This window comes from Mustela erminea, chromosome 15 (assembly GCF_009829155.1).
Source record: "Mustela erminea isolate mMusErm1 chromosome 15, mMusErm1.Pri, whole genome shotgun sequence".
Classification (NCBI taxonomy): Eukaryota; Metazoa; Chordata; class Mammalia; order Carnivora; family Mustelidae; genus Mustela; species Mustela erminea.
This window is the reverse complement of record NC_045628.1, coordinates 52,133,625-52,158,604: the sequence shown is the minus strand read 5'-3', so window position 1 is coordinate 52,158,604 and position 24,980 is coordinate 52,133,625. Positions and strand designations below refer to the sequence as shown.

The window sequence follows — 24,980 nt, the reverse complement described above, 5'->3', positions numbered from 1 at the left end:
TGTGGACCAAAGTGATCACATCATCTGCCCAACTGATGAGCCTACAGAAGACCTAGAGCCTGAGTGACATGGTATCCAAGAGACCCCCTTCGGGAGCTGCTGTCCGGTTCTCTGGGCTAAAAATGTCCCTTAACCATAGGATTTACCTTATGGATTTATTTTTATTAATAAAAAATTCAAATAACTGAATGGAGTGTTAGCTATGTGACTTTCATTTTGAATGGAAATTGTGTAGCTAAATCAGGCAGCAAGATGTCCTTCAGTTCTTTGTGTGTGTGTGTCGGGTGGGGGGGCGGTGTGGCAGTAGGGGTAGACATGATTTGACTTGATGTCACTATGAATATTTTTAGAGACCTTTAGAATACTCTGTAATTATACTATCTATACTTCAGGTCTAGTGTTATTGTTCAGTTGACAAAATACTTGCTGCTAATTACAATAAACAAAGGATTTCATTTCTCTCAAGAAAAAAAAAAAGAGGATTCTATAGATTCTCTTTGCTTAAAGCAGCCCAAAATACCTACTGGGATTTTTTTTTTTTTTTAAATGGCTAAGACTGGCATACCAAGACAATTTTTATCACAATTACATTAGTATAGTTTGCAAACAAGGAAGCCTTTCTTCACACTTTCTGTCTGATATAGTGGCAGAGAGATTAGAGGGGGGTTGTGTAGAAAGCTTAAACTGAAGCCTGGGTTTTTTTGTGGCTAAATAGCAATGCTTACTCCAGCATTGTTCCCTTCTGGTTTTGGTGTGCCATGTGGACAAAAACCTCCGGATTTTTCTATGAGGACTTGAGAAACGAATTGAGATGTGCAGCCTCCCATTTCAGATAATAGAGGAAGGGACGGAAGACAGCACAGGCCACCTTGCCAGACTGTGTGGGTTTGAGGGCTGAGTTCTTCAGACAGGAGAGAAGTGGTGGAGTGGTCAAAAACGAGGCTCTGGTTCTGGTGGAATTTTATTTCATTTTTTATTAAGTTTATTAAGTTTTTTATTTTAATTCCAGTGTAGTTAACATACAGCGTTTTATTAGTTTTGGGTGTACAATACGGTGACTCAGCACTTCCATACTTACTCAGTGCTCCTCATGATAATGTGTTCTTAATTTCCTTCACCGATTTCCCCCAGCCCCCACCACCACCCCTCTGCTAACCATCAGTTTGTTCTCTAGAGCAAGAGTCTGTTTGTTGGTTTGTCTCTCTCCTTCTCTTCCCCTTTGCTCATTTGTTTTGTTTCTTAAATCCACATAGGAGTGAGATCATAGGATATTTGTCTTTCTCTGACTGACTTATTTCACTTAGCATTATACTCTCCAGCTCTAGCCACATTTTTATAAGTGACAACATTTCATTCTTTATGATGGCTGAGTAAGATCCATATATATATACACACACATATATATATATGTATATACATATATATACACACAACCCCACTATATATGTGATATAGTATTATATATGTGACATATATACATAATGTGATATTGTGATATATATGTGATTGATATATATATGTGTGTTTGTATATATATATGTGTGTGTGTCTGTGTGTATATATATGTGTGTGTCTGTGTGTATATATATATACACACATATATATGTATATATATATATGCCACTTCTTCATCCATTCATCAATCAATAGACACAGGCTGCTTCCATAATTTGGTTACTGTAAATAAACATAGGGATGCATGTATCCCTTTGAATTAATGTGTTTTTGTATTTTTGGGTAAACACCCAGTACTGTGAATCCTGGGGCAGCTGTATTTCTGTTTGAGGAAACTCCATACTCTCTCCCACAGTGGCTGCACCAGCCTGCATTCCCACCAGCAGCGCACCGAGGTTTCTTTTTCTCCCCAACCTCGCCAACACTTGTGTTTCTTGCGTTTTTGATTTTAGACATTCCGGCAGGTGTGAGGTGATAAATTTTTGCAGTTTTGATTTACATTTCTCCAGTGGAATTTTCGTTCTGCCGTATACTGTGTGACCGGTGGCAGGTTCCCTCCCGTCTCTGAGCCGCATATACAAAATGGAAAGAACGACAGCACTTCCCCGATAGCATTGTTGTAAGTGGATAGAAAGCCCTTAGCACAGCATTTATACCGGGAGTGTTTATATGTAGCTGCCCATTATATTAAAAATGTGCTCAATAAATATGTGGTGAATGAATGAAGAATATTTGTTCTGATCACAGGATGCTTCAGGCAGCGTTTTCAATTTTAAGTTTCGCTGCGAAGAAAGCCTAATGAAGTGCCAGCCTCCCCCAGGAACCTTGTAACTTGTTTGTCTCTCACAAGGAAGGCTGCTGATCTTCCTGTTGAACCGTGGCCATCTGCACTGTGCAGCGACAGCAGCCGGCAGCCTTCCTGCAGCTGGAGTGGAAGGAGGACTGGCTGGGCTGATGCCCGGCCGGCCGAGGGTGCTGCTCCATGCTCTGGAGGGGACACAGCTAATGCTTATTCCACTCTCGCCCCACGCCAGGTACTGCTCTAAGCACCTTTCGCTCAGAGCCACCATGCTCCCATCAGACACTGTTGCCCTTCTCATTTGACAGAGGATAAATCTGGGGGACAGAGAGGTCCTGTGAGGAAGTCTGCTGACACCCCACAGCCTGTGATTGACAGAACAGGGATCCCGGCACCCGCCTTCTGACTCCAGCGTCCCCCTGCCCATGGTGCTCTGGGGCCTCCCGGGAGCCTGTAAATCCAAGGCTGCCTGGAATAACATATATGTTATGGGTTGGCAACAGGACGTTGGTTCTCCGATCTACAGATGCCCTGCGGAGAAATAAACCCGGGGTCGATCACCCTCCTGGTGTCTGGAGCTGGCCTGGCTTCAGTCTCCTGGGCGTGTGTGTGTGCATGCGTGTGTCATATATGCGAATGCACACACATGCACCCACCCTTGTTTGTGGGTCTTCAGAATTCCACGGGGCAGGGACAGGCAAGTGAGAAATAGGAGGAGGACCCCAGGAGGACACTGTCTAACTGAATTAAGGAATTTTGAAGACAAGGGAAGAAATGGATTTCCAAATACTTGGTGCTTGCTGGCGGGTACTCATAGATTCATCTTCTTTCCATTTACCCTTAACCATTTTTGCAAGCCTGCCTATCTGGGCTGAAGGTGAAGTCAAAGTCTTCCCTAACTGTCCGCCTCCCCTAGGAGTGCTCTCCCCGCTTTAGGCGAGGACGGCTGATAGTCACAGCGAGTTTACTGGCAGAGAGACTCGGGCCTGTGCCTGGATCTACACCCTCCTGCCTTTCCTCTCCAGGGAGTACAGGGCTGTGTAAATCAGCCTCGAGGAGGGCTTAGCAATTAAGGAACCTGACACCTAGGTGATTGCTCCATCCCCAGGGGTTTCCAAACCTTCCTGAGCCATGAATCTCTGTTCAGTGTAAATCCCAGACCCCTGTGTGTGAGGCAGCTGAAGGGGAGCTGCTCTGGCAGAAGCTGGGGGCCCCAGAGACCTGCCTCCTCTCCCACGATGACACTCTGAGGGAGAAGAAAGAGTTTGAAAGCCCAGTGGGCAGCTCTCTATTCCCTTTTACAGCTCTGAAGACCAGCTTGTCTCTCTCATGCCCTCCATCGTCTGGGTGCCTGCGATCCACCGTGAGAGCGGGCAGAGCGGGAGTGTAGGCAGGATTAAAAGGGCATTGCTGAGGGGCCTGACTTAACACTCATCCGACTCCATTCTTCCCTAAAAATCCATGAGGGGAGAGGTGGTGGTAGTGAAAGCATGTGGAAAGTAGAGTAGTTTAGGGGCTGGGAACGTGGACTGTGGAGTCAGACTGCCTGGGCACATAGTCCAGCTCTTCTACTTACTAGCTCTGTGACCCTGAGCAAGTTTCTTGGCCTCTCTGTGCCTTAGTTTTCTCATCTGTAAGATAGGGATTAAATAATAGCCAGCTATCTCATTGGGTGGTTGTGAGACTTAACGGAATTAATGTGTATGATGTACCTAGAGCATTTCCTAGCATATGTTCCATTCTTTTCCTCCCACAAGTGAATCCAATATATCCTAAGGAATAAATGATAGACTTTCTGACAAGTAGGCTTTTTTTTTTTTTTTTTTTAAAGGGGAGGAAGAATAAAAAAAGCAGTATCAGAAGGAAAAGAGTTTCATGGAGGGCAGTAAAGCCACAGAAAGGAAATCCCACAGTCTGTAGGAGACATGAACCCCCGAATACAAATATACCAGACTAGTCACTATGGGATCTTGAGCAATTTATGAAAGAGGGCTGTTTGGGCGCCTGGCTGGCTCAGTTAGTAGAGCATTCAACTCTTGATCTCTGGATTGCGAGTTCTAGCCCCAGGCTAGAGATAGAGATTACTTAAAGAGAGAGAGAGAGTGAGAGAAATGGGGCTATACCTTATTAGAACCTAAGGAAACCCCAAACTCATTGGAATTTTATGTGAGAGTTTTGTTTTATGAACCAGCAGTACCTCACCCAATCATTTTATGGTAAGCCATTTTCCTCTTTTGGAGTTGGACTCCCTTTTATTATATGAGATGCTAAGATATTTTGAGCTATTTCAGGCCTGTAGCCCTGCTCCAGGTGCTGGGCCAGAAGAGTGTCACAGATTCTGGCCGGAAGACTTCCTGAGGGTTTGAAGGAGGCTGCAGGGCAGAAATGCCAGCTTTCTCGGGAAATCACTAGCCTGCTAAATATAGCGGTGATTATGCAGTTACTCCGTTGATTTTTTTTTCTAATCACAGTTTACTGGAGGCCTTAACCTTTAGAATTCTTAACAGCAGGAGGCTGGAAAAGCTGTTCTGGTGTCCTCTCACAATAAACATCTTTGAAGAGTAATTAAGGCAACATATTGTTACCTTGGTTCCACAGAACCGAGCCTAGAGTACAGAGGGTCAGAAAATAAACAGACTTCAGGTGAGCTGAAGCAAAGACAAGGGTAGGCCCACCAACCTGGAGTCTAAGGGTGGAAGCATCTAAAGGAGCTGGGTTAAAGGATGCCATCCATTAATTCTTCAATTTTTTTCAAAGCTGAGAGCAACGAGGGTTAAGTTCAACATAAAAGTAACACTGCCTAGTGTTAGAAGCAAAGGACATTTTGGGCATATGTAATCATAAGATATATATAACCATACACAGGGCAATTGTAAGACAGAAGTACAGGCCATCAGGAGTCATTATGATTGAGGAGTGATAAATGATCTGCAAGGAAGGTATGACCTTTTGACAATATCTTTCCCTCTTGTTTCTCCCAGTTTTGACTAGACAGTACTTTGATTCTGGAGCCCAGTGGCCAAATGTTTTAATTTGGTGAGGCCACCTGGAGAGAGCTATATCTAGACATATAGTTTTATTGGCACTGACTCTGGTGATCAGTTTGGTCCTGGCGTTGCAAAGGAGAGGCCTAGGGTCAAGTTCATCCTGAGTCAGTAATGAACCCTCAGAGGAACAAAAGAATAGGAGGGGTGCTGGATTTTTAGAGAAAGCAGGAAGGATGTAGGAAGGTAATACTGCCCCCCTCCAAATTCCAGGGTTACTGGAAAAGATTAGGGTAATTTGGAAGGTGCCCAAAGCTGTTCTGAGGCTCCCCTGAAAACTCACAGTTTCTAATTCTTATTTTTTAATTTAAAATATGTGTTGAGATTCCAGGCACTGTTTTGAGTACTGAAGGATGGGGAGCAGAGAAACAAAAATACACAGACACATTCCCTAACATTAGCTTAACCCTAATGAGCAGGATAGCTGATGTGTACAGAAGTAACACACAGCAGCCGTGGGGCAAGTGAGTTCATTTTGAAATCACCTAGGCTGTGTTTCCAAACTGAGGCACCGGGGACAGGTCCCCCTTTGAAATCCCTCTGTGGCTACATGGCCCATGTTGACTTTTTTGCCTGTGTCTCAAGCAAGAGGACAGGATGACAGAAGGACTGTTGTTAAGTCTCCTCTCTCTCTCTCTTTTTTAATGTTTGGGAAATTCTAGTTGGGTCTGGAGGACTTTAATATTTGTAATAATCCATGGTATTTTTGGCCATAGTGCCTGAAAAAATGAGCTTGTCAGCATCTTTATTCTTATCCCTTTGGGGGAAGAGGGCTAGAGATGCACAGAAGGGCCATCAGAAGCCCAGCTGCCCATTTACCCCCTCTCGGCACTTGCTCCTGAGCCAAGGCTGTGGCTCAGGTAATTAGAGTCAGAATCCTGATGGAGGGACTTTGTTCAAAGTTCAGTCACAGTCTGGGTTGGAGAACTCTGCATGCCCACTTCCCTTGTTAATAGCTTTGCTGACCTTCTCCAAAGAAAAAGTCATTAGAATGTTGAGTTATGATCTGTTTCTTGTAAAATTGTGCCAGTCCCCCATTTATAGCCCTGTATTTCAACCAGTTCTAATTACTTCTTAGAATATACTTCTTCCAGTCCTTGGAGAATATTTCAAGCCCTTATCCAAGCAATCAAGCATACTTCTTGGTTTGCAAGCTGAGTGTGACCGAATGCATGCAAGTCCCAATGAAAGACCCCTCCCCCTCCTTCCCAGCAGCTCTACAATCCTAATGTCCAGGGCTCTCCAGGGCTCCAAAGAGCCAGTATCATTTGGTTTCCTCACCTTGGAAGATAAGATGATCCTTCATGGAGGATAGTGTGTTTGGAAGCTAATGAGGAAAAGCAAAAAATTGTTTTTTTTTTTTTTTTTTTGGCAAGAATTTTTTACATCTCCCCAGGGAGGGTCTTTCCTTCCCTCTCATTGCTGAACATCATTTGAAGTCACTGGCCATTCTCTTCTTCCACCTCTGGAAAGTAGGCTGGGTCAGTTTAGAATCCACTGTGGGGTCCTGGGTAATGGAGTCCTTGTATGGTTTTGCTTTATCTCTATGAAATTCCCACAAGGTTAGAAAAAAAAGAGAGAGAGAGAGAGTGAGAGAGAGAGACCCCATTGGCTTATGAAGTCAAGAGCTCCTTGGTGCATCTCAAACTTGGCTAAGTCCAGTGGAAGTTCTCTCTTACCCACCTTTTTAAATATATTAGTTAGCTTCTATCTTTTCAGACAATTTAAGCAACTCAAAGATTTTGGAGGTCTCTGTTCATTTTATGCTTTGAATGGGAGTAAAATCAGCAGCAGTGCTGAGAGGAAACATTTTTATAGACTTTCTAAATCTCCCCACTGCTGAGAAGAGTTTAAAAAAAAAGAAAGAAGCATTTCTCTTGTCTCTTTATTTCTAATCACTTTTTCCTTCTAACGGGACTGAAGCACCATGAGAAATGGCTCTCTTTTACGGCAAGGACTCATTTGCCCATAACGAACACTGAGTACAAAAGCAAATTAAAAAAAAGAACCAACCCTATGCTTAGAGAGACCATTAGGAACGATTTGACATTTATTGAACAACAGATGGCGATTAAAAGCATAAAAGCTAGATTGCCTTGCTAGAAACAAAGGGTAGTTCTACTGAGGAAGTCTAACGTTTCAATTAAAATACCTCTCAATGTCAATTAAATCATATGAAGATAAGTCTGAAAATGGTTTCTAGCTGCACTATAATCAATAGTGCAGTTAAAATCCTCATCAAGAAGCACCCAAGTTTTTAGTTTGACAGTTTGCTAAAAGATTAGCCAAAGCTTCAGGAAACCATTTCCTTCAGTGTAGGGTTCAAAAGGTAAACATTTAACCAGGAGTGCTTCCTACATATTAAACAGATTTATTTCAACCATGAGAAAGAAGCCTCACTGCCTTTGCTTTGTTTCAAATCTCAACCACATTTTGTATGGATTAGGCATTAGTGAAGGGTGGAAAAATAACCCCATTATTTCCACAGCAAGGATCTCACTTTAATGATGTTCATATTCATTTGGGAAACAGCAAGTTGGAGTGGAGAGAGAAGTGGCCTGGTAATGAGACAGACCTTGGTTTGAAACCTGGATCAGTCACCTTACGAGGGTATCTTCAGTGATCAGAATTTCTTTTCTCATTTGTAAATTTCTCATTTCTCATTTATAATATTGTCACTGCCATATGACCTTTCCTGGATTGCCTGATGCAGTCTAAGTTCTCAGAGAATGGGGGCTTCTACCCTTAGCTCTCTTTTGGAAGAAACTTATGATAGAGAATCTACTCTAGCAGCTCTTACCAAAACTGGGTTCAGCAAGGCAGCGGTTTTGCTAACATTACAAGTCAAAAGGTCAGTGCATGCTAGTGTTAGCATAGGCAGTTAGGTTTAAGCAGGATACCTGGAGGCGAGCATTGTGGAAGTCATGGCTGGCTACTGGGAAGATCAGAGGCTGGTCCTGGCAGCATTCCCGATGAGGCTGGATCTAACCAGACTGACCCAAGATGGCGGATGCTATTAAAGGAAACCTCTGACCAAATTAGGAAGAAAATGCTTGGAAACCGTGCTTTCTGCCCCAAGTAATAAATATTCCACCCTCTAGTTAACAGCTATTAAGAAAAGATAGAAATCCAACCCCCAGGGCACACAGTGTATGCTCCTACACTCTCTCTTTCTCTCACTCAATCCTTCTTATATCTCAAGGGTGTAATTTAGTTTTCAATAAACTTTCTTGCTTGTGTGACTCAGCTGCTGTGCTGCATGCCTGTCATTAAATTCATTCTCGTGACAAGACCAAGAACCTTCAGCAACTTCTTCTGGTCTCACTGAGTTGTGGCGCCAGGACCAGGGGACTTCACAGTTCATCCAGCAACACAACGGGTTGAATTGTTTTCCCCTAAAATCTATATGTTGAAATCTTAACCTGCAGTACCTCAGAAAGTTACTCTTTGGAGATAGGGTTGTTGTAGATGTAATTAGTCAATTAAGATGAGGTCATACTGTCTTAGGGGGAACCTTCATCCTATGTGACTAGTGTCTTTATTTTTTTTTTAAGATTTTATTTATTTATTTGTCAGAGAGAGAGAGGGAGAGAGAGCGAGCACAGGCAGGCAGAATGGCAGGCAGAGGCAGAGGGAGAAGCAGGCTCCCTGCCAAGCAAGGAGCCCGATGTGGGACTCGATCCCAGGACACTGGAATCATGACCTGAACCGAAGGCAGCTGCTTAACCAACTGAACCACCCAGGCGTCCCCTATGTGACTAGTGTCTAAAGAAAAGGAAAATAGGGAGGCAGTCACCCACACAGGGAGAATGACATGTGAACGTGAAGGCCGAAGTTAGGGTAATTCTACAAGTCAAGGAATGTCAAAGATTTGCAGCAGACCTCTAGAAGCTAGAAGAGAGGCTTGGAACAGATTCTCCCTCACAGCCTCCAAGGAACCAACCCCGTACACATGCCTTGATTTCAGACTTACAGCTTCCAAAACCGTGAGACAATAATTTCTGTTATTGAAACCACCAGTTTGGGGTGCCTTCTTATAGCCGCCCTAGCAAACTGATACACTATGTCAAATACACTTGGTAGATGTTGGTAGAGGATCCTGCTTTTGATGTTTCATAAAGCAGTTTACTCAAGTCAGGTCTCTGAGAAGTCCTGCTACTGGGAATTGTCTCTACTTTACTTAATCCAGTGTTTCCCAAACATGTGGCCATGGAAGACATTCCCATGGCATACATTTTTATTCACATGCTACTTACATATTTTGGCACCCCTTTGACAAACAATATTCTGGAATGCTTTGCCTTGAACCCCATCTTGCAACTTACATCACCCCGTTCTTTCACTTCAGTCCCAGAGCTGGCACTCCAGGTCCTGCTACCTCACCAGCCACAACCAGTCACTTATGCAGGGGCTCAGCACCACTCCAGAATGGTGCCGGCTTGTCATCAGCGTCCCTAAGCAACTCTCCCCCCTTTGCTCCACTTCTGCTCTCCACCTGTGAAGTTTTTTTTTTTTTTTTAAAATATTTTATTTATTTATTTGACAGAAAGAGAGAGATCACAAGTAGGCAGAGAGGCAGGGGGAAGCAGGCTCCCCGCTGAGCAGAGAGCCCGATGCGGGGCTCAATTCCAGGACCCTGAGTTCATGACCTGAGCCAAAGGCAGAGGCTTAACCCACTGAGCCACCCAGGTGCCCCTAGGTGTTGTTCGAGGAAGTGGTGGAATGGAGTTAAATGATGGATTTGGATCCTTGAAATGTAATACATTTCAAGCTGAGTCTCCACTGCTGCTCAGTAATCCTTATTTTCTTGTATTGTTTCTCTCGTGCTTGCATGCCTCCGTTTATGCATGCCCTCATTCATCACCTACCGAGTGTCCCACCAGGAAGCCAATGCTTGTACCAGTCACTGGGTAGGTACGTGAGTAGGGGCAGGCATTGATGAATTGCTTCCCTCAAATGTGGATGGTCTAGCAGAGGAGGTAAACGAACGCTAGGAGAGGAAAAGTATTTAGGTAAGTACCATCATCTGAAGCAGCAAAGGGAATACAGAACCAACAATCGCTTGCCAGTCAGGGGTGGAAGAGTGTATTTCAGGCAGAAAGAATAGCCAGAGGATTCAGAAAACTTCAAGTCCTGGACAGCTGTTCAGTTACTAGTTGGGAGGAAGAGGATGTGAAGCTAGGAAGGAGACAGGGCTAAGAATGTTTCCTGCTAAGGCATTTGCAGTTGATTTCATAGGGAAGGACAAGCCATTGATTTGATACGTGTAGGGATCAGATTTCCATTTAAGTAAGATCACTATGGGATTATACATGGTTTTCATTTTCTTCTTTGTCCTTTTTGGTATTTTCAGGATTCTTTGCTTCAGTTTTGGTGTTGCATGAATGTATTTTCATCAAAAGGATTAAAAAACTCAGACATACACAGACAGAATCCTGGCTTTTCATACCACTTTCCTCACCAACTTACATTAATTTTTAAAACAGTTTGGTTTATTCTTTCAGTCCCTTGTTTACCTTGCTATGCATTTGTGTATATATGTGTGTGCGTACACATATATGTATGTGTGTATACACATATACATGCGTGTGACTCAAATTTGTTGGTTACAAGTTAGATACAACCATGCAATGCCTCTGTATAATGACTTGTGTTTGCACACTGCAACTCTTTCCACACATGGGTTATTTCAGTCTTTATGATGATTTCATAGTATTCCATAGAATAGATGCAATTTAATAGATGTTAACCACTCCCTCATTGAAGGGAATTGCTGTAAGAAGCAGTACTTCAAGGGTATTTTGTACATGAATTTCTGTGCACAGGTGCAGGTGTTTTCTTAAGACTCTTACAAGTACAATTGTTGGGTCAAAGAGTATATAGCATTTAAAATTGTGAAAAATACTGTCAAATGACTTGTAAAATTCACTCTTTTACTTTTTTTCACTGAATGAAATTACCAGTATTTTATATTTCTTCCCATTTCTGAGACCAAAATTTCATTTAAAAATACCTGTCTTCCTTATTACTAATGAAGCTGAGAATCTTTTCTTATGTACATTTTCTATTTGTATTTCTTAGTTTGTAAATTGACAGTGTTAATCCTTTGCCCACTTAAAAAATTGGGACTCTCATTTTTATCTTATTAATTTGTGGAGTCTTTTTATGTGATGTGGATGTTAAGCCTTTGTCATTTTAATATGTGATATTTAAAATTTCTTCCAATTTGGGACTTACCTTTTATCTTTGTTTATTTTCACTTTTATTATAAGGAAATTTAAAATTTATAGAAATAAGACGTGAGAATTTATTCTTCTATGACTTCTAGGTATTGTGTCTTACTTAGGAAAGATTTTTCTACACTAGACTAATTTTTAAATTGTGTTTTTCTTTTGTTGCTTTTATGGTTTGCAGACTATAGTATTTTTGCACATGATATGATATTGGGATGTAAGTTTTTTGTTTTTTGTTTATTCCAAAGGCTAACCAATGTCCCAATGCAATGTATAGAATAATAAATTACTATTATAATCAGAAATAAAATATTTTAAATATGGATATTAATTTGGTGCCATTACACAGGTTTGATTAGAAGGCAGTAAGGAGATGAAAAGAAAAAGGACTTAGTTGTCAAAATATAGCTCGGACCCCCCCCAAGGTTTGTTACTAGAAGGAAAATTTCCAGGTAAGGAAGTCTGGTAGCTTAAAGTGGGAAAGTGGCTTTGGTAGTAATAGAGGTGACTGAGAGAACAGGACACAAAATTGAGAGATCTTCAGGAAGAGAATAGGTAGGGATTTGTAACTGACTGACTGAAGTAGAGGAGAGGGATCCTATGTGATTCTCAGGTTTCCAATCTGTGTGACCTTGAATACTAAGAAATGTCCTGGACAGGAGAATAGACTGAACACAATAAAACATGCTTCACCATCTAAATTAATAAAAATGCTGGGTAAAACATTTAAAAATTAAAAGTTAAAATGCACACTAAAAGCTACGAGGCCGTCCAATGTTAAAAATAAAAAGGGAACTCAGAGTGTGAGTAGGGAGTAAAGCCATGTTGCTCAGGGAGGCCTGGAGCCAACAGATGCTTGAGGGGCTATGCTGTGAACAGTATCTTGGGGGTAAAGGTTAAGTCCACAGACCCCGAGTAGGGCTGGGAGGTCCCAGAAATTGAATGCCCTGGGTGAGACTTTGGTCTGGAAAAGTGCTTCAGTTCCTTGTAAGGAAAAATAATAATCACTCCACAGGGGGCCACAGCCTGAGATACACTGCTGCCTCAGGCCAAGGGTGGAAGCCATCTTACTAGGTCAATGCCAAGATAGCTTCCAAAGACACAGAGCCTTGTGCGGAGCAGGATCTCTGAGACCACAAGCTCAAACACCGGTTTGGGACTGGTCAAGCCCACCGTGCCTGAGCAGAGAAACTGTAAAATTAGCCAACAGGGAGGCTAAGAAGTGAGAAAAACAGGGACAGACAGATAGATGCAGATAGATGGATGAGTTGCACACCTCAGCTCTCAGTAGAACAGATGCAAAATATCCAGGATAATGAGAAATCCTAAGAGTCGATGGAGGGGAAGAGTAAAGAGGTAAACCACAATCTCCAATAATAAGATGGGCAGCATACTTCTTAGCAGTGATAGCTGTCATAAGGCAGTGGGATAGATTTTTGAAGTCCCAAAGGCAAATAATTGGGGATTTAAAAATTTATAATGAGTAGGATATCTTGTGCTTTGTATTTTTTTGGGTCAGGCACTTGTTTTAATCTATTTAAAAAATTAAATAGAGAAGTGAACGTAAGAACAAAGCATTTTACACCTGTTAGCACTTAGAAAGGTTACTGTCCCCAGTAACACGGGACAGGTCATGCTCACCAAAAATGATTGCTAAATGAGAGACTTTAGTTTGAAGAAAAATGTATTCAGAAGGAAGAAGCAGAATGCAAGTGGCAAAGGGAACAAATAAATTATGGTTGTAAATCTAAATGAGAATTGACATTACAATCAATGAGAATAATAACATTGTTCATTATATGTGCTAAAAACAAAATGATCCCTAAAAATCAAACAAACAGAGCACAACAGCAAGGGAATGATTCTGAAGAGAGTTAAATGATATAGGTCCTAGTTTAGTTTAGAAGAATGACAGCTATGTGTATGAACCTTAGCCTTTAATAGAAAAACTTAAATTTACCTATACATGTATAGCTTTGTGTATATTATAATTATATGTATTAATGATATATATTTAGGAAAAATTTAGGTGTAGTGAATAAAGAAACAAACATAGTTTAAAATGCTAAATGAGTAAAGGAAAATCAAAGAAATGAAGGAAGTGTGATAAATTCACAGAAACTAGGACAAGAACATACATGAAGGAAAGTGAAAGCACAGCAAATAGAGAACATGGGAGGAATCTGTGAGCAGAGAGACCCCAGAGAATAACTTAGGCTGGGCACTTGATTCATTCCTGAGGGGACAGCCACACCAGTGGGAGAAAGCTAATCCTACAAAGTACATGACGTTGAGACAGGTGAATTTCTTCAAGGAAAGCAAATGAGAATTTGGTCACTATTTCACACTACACACAAATTCCAGAGAAAAATGTGAAAAATGGAACTCTAGGACATCAAGGAGCAACAACAACAACAAAAAAGAAAGAGAGGAAGAAAGAAAGACAGACAGACTCTAGGCAATGAGAAGAAATCACTGGGAAAACACGTGAAAACAAAACAAAACTAAACAAAACAAAAAAACAGAAAATAATTGAAAAAATGTGAACTCAAGATAAAAAGCTATTTTTTCAAAAGTTCAAAAAAAAGTTCTATTAAGGAAAAGCTAGATAAATTTGACTCCATAGGGCAAAATGCTGTATAAATGAAGTCTAAAAACAACCTTTGGACTAAGAGGGGCTATTTTCTGTGTACATGAGAAAGGACCAGTGTCTAGAATACATTTAAAAATCCCTATAAATGAATAAGAAAAAGACAAACAGAATGTAGAAAAAAATGTCAAGGGATAGAAAAAGCAAGTCACAGTAGGGATATGGATGAATAATAAATACACAACATTCGAAAAGTTTTCCATTTTATTAGTTATTTGTAAAATGCAAATTAAGATTGGGAACAACATGTCTACCTTCTGCGTGGAAAAAGTAAAGTCTGACACCGTCACAAATTGGTAAGCCTGTGGAAAAAGGTACCCAGTAAACCAACTGAAAGAAAAATATACCCAATGTTCAAACTGGTGCTTTATTTTTCCTTTCTGTTTGTTTTGTTCACTGTGTACCAGTCCTGGCAGAGGACACAGGCGAGGGGCAGAGCGCATGACATGATTTTTTTGAATGAACGAATGAATCCACCCAAACAAATCAGGTATCCTCTCTCCCTCTGTTTATGGATTGAATGTTTGTGTGTCTCCCAAGTTCAGAGGTTGCAACTTTATCCCTCAAATGTAATGCTTTCAGCAGGCAGGGCCATTGGGACTCATTAGGATTTGATGAGGTCATGAGAGTGGGGTCCTCCTGAGTGGAATTAGGGCCCTTCTAGGAAGAGACCTCAGAGAGTTTGCTTCCCCTCTCTGCTCTCCTCCACCTTGTGAGGATAAAACAAGCAGCTGAGGGTCTGCAACGTGGATGAAGGCTCTCACCAGAACACAACCATGCTGCCACCATGATCTCAGCCTTCTTTCCTCCAGAGCTGAGAGAAAATTAATGTCTGTTGTTTGTAAGCCACCATAGTCTACCATACTCTGTTATAGAAGACTGAACAGAATAAGACACCTTCCTTGATACCTCATTTCATTTTGTTTATATCTTTTTATGGCCCTTCCATTATTTTGCCTCTGTTAGAGTCATTTGTTAATGTGTCTACTCGTCTTATTTTATTCTCTGTTTTCATCCTTCCGATGGCAAAATTTTTGAAGGCCGGCACTATTTTATTTGTGACTTTTCTATAACTCACAGCATACTACCTTGAGTGTAATGGGTACTCAATAAATATGTGTTAGGTTTAATTCAGTAAAGGTAAAAATCATGTCATCTTCTCTAGAAAAACGTGCTGGCTAGGAGAACCATAGTTTAACAGTGAATCTCCTCGAGTTTTCATGCATCAAGTGAAAGGGCTTTGTAGCCTATGCATGAAAAAGATATTTTTAAACCCACTGCACATTTTAAGTTTTTCCTTTGGAATGGAAAAAAAATTATTAGATTTCTTTCTTTATTTTAGGAAGGTCATGCTTGGAGGAAGAAACGAGAGTCATGGCAACAATCCAGGTATCCTTAAGATGCTTAGGATTGCCTCAAAATTGGACTTACCTTTCCTCACACCACTGATGCTCTCCAGGCATTTTGATTACTCCAGACAATAGGATCATCAAGTGATTTTGGAGCTCCTGGAGAGTTATTTTTGGTTTAATTAGGTCCCACTATATGAACTGGTTTTGGATTCACCCTGTGGGGGAGGGGGAGGTGTTCTCTTTGCTTGTTTCTTCCCCACACCTCCTCCTGCTTGTCTTCCCAAACCACGCCTCCTTTCTACTGGCATCCCTCCTTCTTGTCGCTTGCCACCCTTTGCAGGCTGTTCAATCAAAACTTAGTTTCTCTTGTTAAATATGTCCCTCTTTATTCTGTACTTGTCTTGGCTTTTCCTTGTCTGCACCCACTGGTCTTTCTCAGGGATGAGGAAGGAGAGCATTTGGTATGGGTACAGACAAACATTCTGTCAGCCACCCTCGAAACAACTATCACTATTCCATGAGTGTTCTCTGGCAGTTTAGGACAAGGGGAATATTTAGCAACCCAGGATGCCTGGGCATCACTGGGCAGAAATAATTGCTAATTAGTATCCTACTAGCTTGGGAGCATTAATTGGCTTTGGGGGATCTGCTTTCTAGACCCGAAGTGTATTTTGTTCATTTTAGCTTGCTGCATAGGATGAGGGAGGAATAACAATTACTGAAATAGTTTCATTTCAGTAATTCAACCTAATGAAGACTTGTCATTTGAATGATTATTCAGTAGTTGGTCCTTGTTTTTCTGCCAAGGTTTCAGAAAAACAAGCTCAGATATTTCTCAAGCCTGAGAAAACACATCCTTTCCTTTAAAATAACTTGGAGAAGTTTATTTTATTCATGGATATAAGAGAGCTCACAAGAGAATGGCCATCCTATATGATTGTGTAAGTAGAGAGAAAGGGCAAGAAGGTGTCTTTTGAAACACAGCATTTTCATTTCAGAACACATCAAGCAATAATATAAAATAAAGTGCTTCAAACTGATATCTTTAATTTTCTCCTGGAAAGAAAATTTGTCAGCTATTTTATGATTTATTGGGGGCTAAAGGCATATGTGAGGACGTTTTATGATTAATTAAATAAAATTACTTAAGCATAATACTCATAATGATATTATCTTTGAATTAAAATTCGTTTGACTAAGATTGATGACATTTTCAATCAGCAGATTAATTAAACTCTTTTGTTAATTACACATAAGTCAATATGTTTGGATTGTATATCAATCAATATGCTGAAGCAACATCCACTTCCTTTGCTCTAGAAAACTGCTTTGCTGATCTTTTTCTAGCAGCCTCATTTTAGAACTTAGAGCCCTCTCATTTTCTTTATAGCAGAGATCTCAATATTTAGTAAATTTTGATGTGAAAATAATTATTACAACAAATTTTTTTGCCTTTTTTTTTTTTTTTTTTTTTTGGTCTTTGTGAAGTCTTTTTTTGGGTTTTGATGATGGTTACAAGGACTATTCTTGTAACTGAATTTCTTGGACTGCCCTGTGCCTGTCCAATCCTGAACTCTCTAATCTGCTCCTCTGCTTCCTGCTTGCAACCCGGGTGCTGCCTGACAGGAGATGTTTTGGTGGAGGATTCTAGAGGACCATTAGCTATTTTGGTACCTTCCTCTTTCTTGGACAATTTAAACCCCTCACCTTCCTCAGGGTCCCCTTACTAGAGCTTTAATTCCTGAGAAGTTCCTATGTGTTTTCATAGATAGAGGCAGCGGGGGTGGGTGGGTGGGTGCAGAGGAATGACGAGTGCCAAACCATATGACTGGACACCAAGCCATAGAAAGATCATTTTCTTACTGTCTTAATGAGCTTGTGGACCAGTGATGAGCTCACCTAGCGGTAACTTCCGGTTTTGAGTACTTGTATGCAGTGTAATAAAACTAAATTCTGTAGATGGACAATCAACCCAGAACCCCTCCTCCTCTTACAGCTTCTGAACATTTATTTTCTATATTTTTTATTCACTGGGCCAAATTCTTGTCTCAGTCTGGTGAGAGTTTATGTGCTGCAAATAGCTACCCTTGAATGACTGGGAGTTTTCTAGGCTCTCAGAGAATCCAATTTGGGGCTGTCATTTAGCTCCTGTCAAAGCCTAGCTGAGACAACGGATCTTTGAGAAATAGAGTTAATAGAAGTACGGTCTCCTCTGTGTGGTAAACTGTATCCTTGATTACCAGAACACTCTAAATGCGGTGCTCATTAGTTTAGCCTTTCCCAGTGGAAACTCTTTCATGAATCATGTTTTAGTGCTAGGTCTTTATCTTTTTTTTTTTTTTTTTAAGCATTTAATACCTGAAAGAGTGAAGAATATTTCTATAGCTTCTGTAAAAACTGCTTAAAAATACTGCCCATTATGTTGTTCAATGTTCCTTGCGCAAGAACTCATGTGATGAATTCCTTTGAAAATTTACTATCAGAAAAGTTTGTCTCTATTGAAGAAGTGAAAGTTTTGCTTTTTTTTTTTTTTTTCCAGACAATGAACACCATATTCTTTGTTGTTTCTCTTTATGCATTGGCCGTCAGGAAGCTCGGAATGAAAGTAAATGCCGTATCATTAGAAGAGAGAGGAAGAAATACGGGGCAGCTTTTAGGAGGAGGAGCATAGGAGGGAATCTGTCTTTGTCCTCCTGGATCTGTTCATTTTACTGGTACAATGGACACTTACTAAAGGAGTGTTGTTTTTGGTACCAGGCCAAAGACTGGGGAGCAGAACATGGCTCTTGCCCTGGAAGGGAAACAAGGTAAGTATACCAATAAGTCAGTTGATTGGCTGCATGGGGTAGATAAGGGAGCACCTCGTTCTGCCTGGAGACAGGGAAGGTCTCCTTGATGAATTACGAAGAAAATATTTCCTGGGAAGATCAGGTCAGGGGAGGGTAGGAAGGGTCAGGGCAGAGCACAAAGACCCAAAGGGAGAAGCAGCAAAGCTGCCACAGCTGTGTGTGAGGGGAGCGTTGTGAAATGTTGCTGGAGAGAAGGGTAGGACCCACACACGCCAGAGACCTCAGGGCCTTGCCAAGAAATCTGTGGTTTGTCCTTGGGGGGAATATAGATTGTGAGAGTATTTGAAGCCACATGATGAGATTTACGTTTGAGAAAGCCTCCTGGCACCTGGCAGGGGACGGTTTGGGAAGGGGGCCGGATAAGAAGCCCTGAGTCCAGGCAGGAGGAGGTTGGACAAGCACAAGGAGCTACTGGGGGCCCCTGGCTGAGGCTGGGCGAGGCGGTGGCCGGCACGGGGAGAAGCGGCGACGGGGACCGCGAGCCAGGTTTCTTCCGGCTTCGGAACCTCTGGATCCCGGGGATAGGAGGGACTGTGGGAAGACAAAGAGCGGCAGCGGCGCGGGCCCGCTGCTGGCGGATTGGTCCTGGCTGGGTGTGGGGCTGCGGTGCCCGAGAGGAGGGAGAGGACAGCAGCTCTCAAGTTGCTGCATGGAAGGCTCTGCCCCTCACGAGGCAATCCGAACCGCTGACGGAGCTCGGGTGAGAGCGGTTGCCACATTGGAGACAGGTGGAGGCCTCCAACCCACGATCCCTTAAGCAGTGTGAGTCTAGGAGAGGGCGGAGCGCGTGGGACCCCGCGGGAACACAGGTGTCCTCCTGGGAGCCGCGAGGGGCACGGCAGGCAGGAAGGGAGGAACCCAGGGAGCCACGGCGTGGACCGGCGCCCCCCACGTCCCTGTGGTCAGTGTCCACGCTTCGTGCACCCGCACCCAGTAAGTCAGACGCTCAGCTCAAGCTCCTCCTTCCCGCATCATCTTCTCTGGTCTGCCCTTGAAGCAGAGACCTACCCGTTTCCTAAGCCAGATCCACGGCGTCCCCGTTGAGTCCTTAAGCCCCCAAGTCTTACAGGGAACATTCTGCTTCTCATTAAGCCCTTCCCTTGTCTCAGTCCCTGAGTCACTGCTTCGTTTAAGCCTCTGCCACTGCCGGCACGGGTTGTGTCCATGGTTCCCAAAGGGGCTTGCCTCCCTCTGGTCTTGCACTCAAATTCAAATTTGCTCTCCTCACTTGCATGCTAAAAAAAATATTTTTTTTTTTAGTTTCCTGTTTCCTGCCTGACCAAGTCCTGCCTGATCAAGTCCAAAGCCTTAGCTTGGTATAAGAGAGAAGCTATTTAAACAATGCGATGTGAGGCAACCCTTCTGCGTCATTCTTGTGCATACGCACAGTGCCCAGTGCAAAGAAGTCTCCCTCCTTGAGCCTTGTGCCATTTCTCCCTCTCGACCTTTCTTTACCCCTGGATGAAAAGGACAGTCCACCCCTCCGGGGTCAGGAGCAGAAAACAGTGCTGAGTTTTGTGGAGTTGTGGAATCTACTGCTACCCTTCCATCTTTGGCTGATTTCCTGATCCTGAACTGCCGTATATTTTCTCTTATCACTACATTTTTGCCCAGGCTATTTCTTTTGCCCAGAACGACTTTCCCTTCCTCATTTCGATAGGTGTATCCAGGAAAGAACCTAACTGTAGTGAATTCTGTACAAAAGGGATGTTTTGTTCGGGTTATAGTTAACCCGGAGGTGGTTTTCTTTCGCTACCCGGTCCCATCTGAGCCAGGATTTATCAAATTGCTACAGTGCAGTTCAAAGAGACAGAAAGAACGATCAGAACAAAGAAGAAAAAGTCACCTCTGGGTAACTATTAGAGGCAGCCACTATTTGTAGAGAGTGCACTTTAGAGGAAACCAAATCTCCTCAGAAATAAGCTTGATGACTTAAAGATAAATTTTGAGCAATTGTTGACTGAGAAGCCGAAAGTTCTCCCGTCATTTAAAAGAAAGCCCCAGTACAGTGAGGCATCCTTTGCGGAGAACAGGGGTTTCAGATAGAGAATTTTGTAAAGCACTGAAGAGGATCAGCAAATAACATAGCTCCGGGGCAAAGAAAAAAGAGCGTTTGCTTAGTATCTAGGGAGAAGCATTTCTCTTAGCAATATTTGGCTAAAAGTTTCACCAGGTCTGAGGTGAGGAAGAATGAGTAGTTTACTCTGTGTTTTCATGCCTAAATTAACTGTTGAATAATCCACATGTAATCAACACCAAAGCAAACATTGATTTAGGCACTCTCAACTGAGGAAATGAAAATTATAAACCTGAAACTCTTGGTTAAAATTATCAGCCATCAAGTAAAGTAAAGCAAGTATCAGCCATCAAGAAAATCCTGTATGTCAAATGCTTTGGAGTTTGAAAGTACTTCCCCGTTGAGCTAGGGATATTTACGTTCTGTGACCACAGCTAGGGAACTAGCAAAGAGCACAGTCAAGAGAACAGACGGGAGGGGTAGGGCAGTATTGAAATTTAAGTTTACACAGGCTTTGTCTGCTATTAAGTTTATTGGAAAAGAGCTAGAAGCTTCTGGACAGATTCTGTAACTATAAATTTCTCCCTGAGATGGTCATTTAATGTTAAGTACAGAACTGCTGCTTAATATTCATAGAGTGCAACCTTCCACTTCTGCCCATGCAAAATATTCTATTATTTCCTTAATTCATATTTGTTTTGTAGGAAATGGAATTTGTGTACTTAATTTGTAAAGAGCTGCAACAGCCTTTTGTTAATCTATGTAAAAATTGTTCTTGCATTAGTTGGAAAATCCTTTTATCTCTGGGCCTATTTTTTTTCTTTGTAGGTTGCAAGTACACACATGCCTTCTGCAGGGTCAGAACCAAACAGAATGTGAGGGTTGGTTTCTGTAACACACAGACTTTAATTTAATGAGCATTTGCTATGTGCCAGGTGTTGGATTGAGCCCGATGCCCATCATCCCCTCATCTAGCTGTTTCAGTCACAGTCCAGTCAAGGAAGGAGGGCCATTGTGAGTGTTATGGGATGAGGGGCTCATTCAGGCATGAGCTGGGGCCAGTTCATGAACTTCTGAGAAAGCACTTGTGCTCTTTTCTTCACAACTCTGTGTCCAGTGACTTAATGTTACTAGCATGTTTATTACACAACTGTGCAATGTCTGGGAGAGGAAGTTGGAGGGTTAGAGGTGTCATTTACCAGTTGTCCATTTACCAGTGTCCTGAAGCACTGGCTCAGGTAGACAGTTCAGAGCTCACAGTGAGATCTGGGAACGTAAGCACATCTGGCCGCCAAAGGTGGATTGCAGGGGGAGGTTCTTGGAGAGGACCATGGGAAGCTACAGCCTCTGTGTGGCAGCTGCCTCTGTGGGTTTGCAGCCAAGCATCTGGGAGTGGGCTTGTGGCTGGTGTTGGTGAGCACAACCAGCTGTAGGAGTGACAAGCTAGGCGTGGAGCAGAGGGAAGTCAGTACCCTCTGGGATCCACCATCTGACTGCTGGATCGTCCTTACCATGTCTGACTGCTGGTAAAGGTCTCCTGCCCTTTCCCTCTCCTCTGCTTTACTTGTATCTCCCAAATTTGGGGCAAGTGTCTCTTTTGGCCAATCCCAACCTTGAACCATACAGGAGATCCCTGTCTAGGAAACACAGTTCCCAGCTCCACCAAGTGGACACAATCCAATAGACTTCCCCAACAGTGCAGTGAAAAAGATATTATGAGCTCCATTGTCCAGAAAAGAAAACCAGGGTCTGGTGAAGTTATATAAATATGTCACTAGGTCTGTTAGATTCCAAAGCCTGTCTTCTTAATTACCATAGTACACGGGGAGTATTTTTGTTTTCATTGGGTCCTTTTGGCTGTTATTAAAATAATGGCCCAAATAAAATAATTCTTTTCCAAAGGTGCTATAGGTAAACATTTGGGGTGGAGGAACCCATTTGACAAGTACTGTCTATGTTCTCGTACGCAGGATGACCAGATCAGATGAGTGTTTACAAAACTGTATTTTAACAAGGTTTACTCCAGCCTGGTATGGTAGACCTGGCCCTTGCTTCTGGGGATACAAAGATGCTACAATGGTAGGATAGGATTTCTGCCATCAAGGAACACATAATCTATTTAACAAAAATAAGCATAGCAGTAATTTTGGTTCCAGACCATTTTATGTTCTTTTCCAGATTTATTCCACCCCACCTGCCCCCTTGACCTTGGACGGTTGCTCAGTGAACAGCCTGGCCAACACTGCCATAGTCTGAATCCTATCACTACCATCTGGGCTTCAGCTTGGGCTCCATTTTGCCCACTGAAGCAGGGGCCTCAGGGCTTCTTGACTGAGATCTGACCTGACCAAACTCATAATGCCTTTGACTTCCTCAGCACTTCTAGGCTTACAGAAAGCTATGCATTATTGGCTATGGATTGTGCTTCTCTAGCAGTTTCCTGAAGGGACTGGAGGTTATAACTCAGAAGTGAGTGGTGAGTTGTCACTTGGTGGGGTGACCCTTGAGGAATGGTAAACAGGAGTTGGAGGATCTGGCAGATGTATCCTCCTTTCCTGTTCATGCAGACTATTCCAGACATGATTCCACACAGCTGACTATAAGGGGTGCAGAGTCATGTGCTAGAACAGCTGACTGTTCTATCCAGGAAGGTGTGGCCAGTTCAGTAATCCACCATTTTGTCTATGCTTTCCTCTTTCCCTTCTCCCTCAGTGTTACTTTCCTGGGATTGTACCACTTTCAAAGCCTGGGCCTCTCATCTTTGTCTCAGATTGATCTCTGAGGGGCCTAGGCAAAGATAATTACCTAAAGGTAAACAAATGCTGAAGATATTATAATAATGGCATGTATAAAATTCTATTGGAGATGGTTGCTAAAAATAGGTATAATTCTTTACTACTGTTTTGATGTTTATCCTGTGTTTCACTATTCAAAGCCTAAGCCTTTCATACCTAACTCACTAATTTACAAAAATAATTCCTAGGTGTTCACATTGCCATGATGTGATAATAGATCCTGATCCTCAGGTAACATGTTTGCATTTGAAGAGAGATCTCATTAAGTCAAAAGCAGTCTGTGGACAGCATATTGCACAATGGGGAAGACATGTAGGAGGAGAGAGGCTCTCAGATCACATCCTATTGGTGGCTGTCCACTTCATGCCAACATGATCGTCTTTACAAGTAAACTTATGAGTAAATCCTATGAGTAAACACGAAAATCTTAGGATTAAACATAAGCAAACTCATGAGTGGAGGCATGACTTTATATTCTAACAGTTGTTAAAACTCCTTGAATTATCTGTATTGGCAAGTAAACAATTACACAATTAATTCAATGGAGCTAATGGGTGACTGAATTCCTTCCTTCCTACCTTCCTTCCTTCCTTCCTTCCTGTCTGCCTGGCTTGCTTGCTTCCTTCCTTCCTTCTTTGTTTTTTTCTTTTTTGGGAGAGAGAGAAAGAGAGAGAGAATCTTAAACAGGCTCCATGCCCAGCATGGAGCCAAATGCAAGATTTGATCTCATAACCCTGAGATCATGACCTGAGCCTAAGATCTGTAGTCCAATTATATTAATTCCACTACAAAGGCACACTGAGATTCTATTGAAATTTATAGAAAATGTAGAAAATGGCAAAATAATAGACACTTTGCATTAATGATTAACATATTAGGACAGTTTAAAAAGCATATTTCTGGACTTAGAGTCTATGAAATGTGTCTATGCACATGCATATGCTTATGTTTCTCAATGTGATTGTGTGGCGACTGCAGAATGGAGAAATTAGCTTCCTTTATTAAAAGAGAAGTCTCCCAAATTGACTTAGGGGACTAAATCCCAAACTGCAAATAATTGAAAATAAAGGTTAAAAATGAATATGCTGATACAGCAGTCTCCTAGAACAGAGCGCATCATCACTATACAATTATAACTGGGTTTTCCAAGTGGCAGGTTAAAAGAGAAACTCTGTTATGACATTCTAGCCACAAGGATTTTTACAGAACCTTCTGGTAAAAATTAGGGCCAAGGTAAAATGGTATATTTACTCTAGAGCATCTGAGAATCTTCACAGTAATTAGAAAAGGGGATTTTTTTTTTCTATCAAGATTTCATCTTTTCTTTTCTTGCTTAGAGACAGAATCATCTCGATGGAAAATTAGCAGTCACAGAGCAATGTTCAATTTCACTAAATTATGGCACAATTCTGGTGCTGTGTGTTATGAGGAGCCTTTAATGCCATTGCTGCAGGACAATCAGGGATTTTTCCAGTTCTTGGTACTTGAATTGCAAAGGAGAATATTAATAAGATAAAATCCTAGGATGGAAAAATCTTTCAACTCTGAAATTCTATGCCTGGAAGAATCATAAGATAGCATTTTCTCATAAAGTACCTTTGCTTTAGAAGATCCACAATCCTGATTATTATTCAAACCTAATTTCAGTTCAGAAAACTTAAGTAAAAGACAATCTTCAAGTTCTGAGGATTATAAAAGATGACAGGACGTGTGTACTTTTGATCAAAAATGTACCGGGGGCAAAAGCTGCCCAGCAAAAGACAGCTCAGAGAGGCTGTCAGTCAGA

The 24,980-nt window shown here is 42.0% G+C and overlaps 1 protein-coding gene across 1 annotated transcript in view; it reads left to right on the top strand.

Moving 5' to 3' along the window:
* Positions 1 to 24,980, top strand: part of PCDH8 (protocadherin 8) — a 120,490-nt gene that overhangs the window by 5,598 nt on the left and 89,912 nt on the right. The window contains 3 exon segments of the mRNA XM_032314608.1: positions 2,306 to 2,489; positions 3,559 to 3,640; positions 18,718 to 19,082. Coding sequence (XP_032170499.1) covers positions 2,306 to 2,489; positions 3,559 to 3,640; positions 18,718 to 19,082 — 631 coding nt within the window.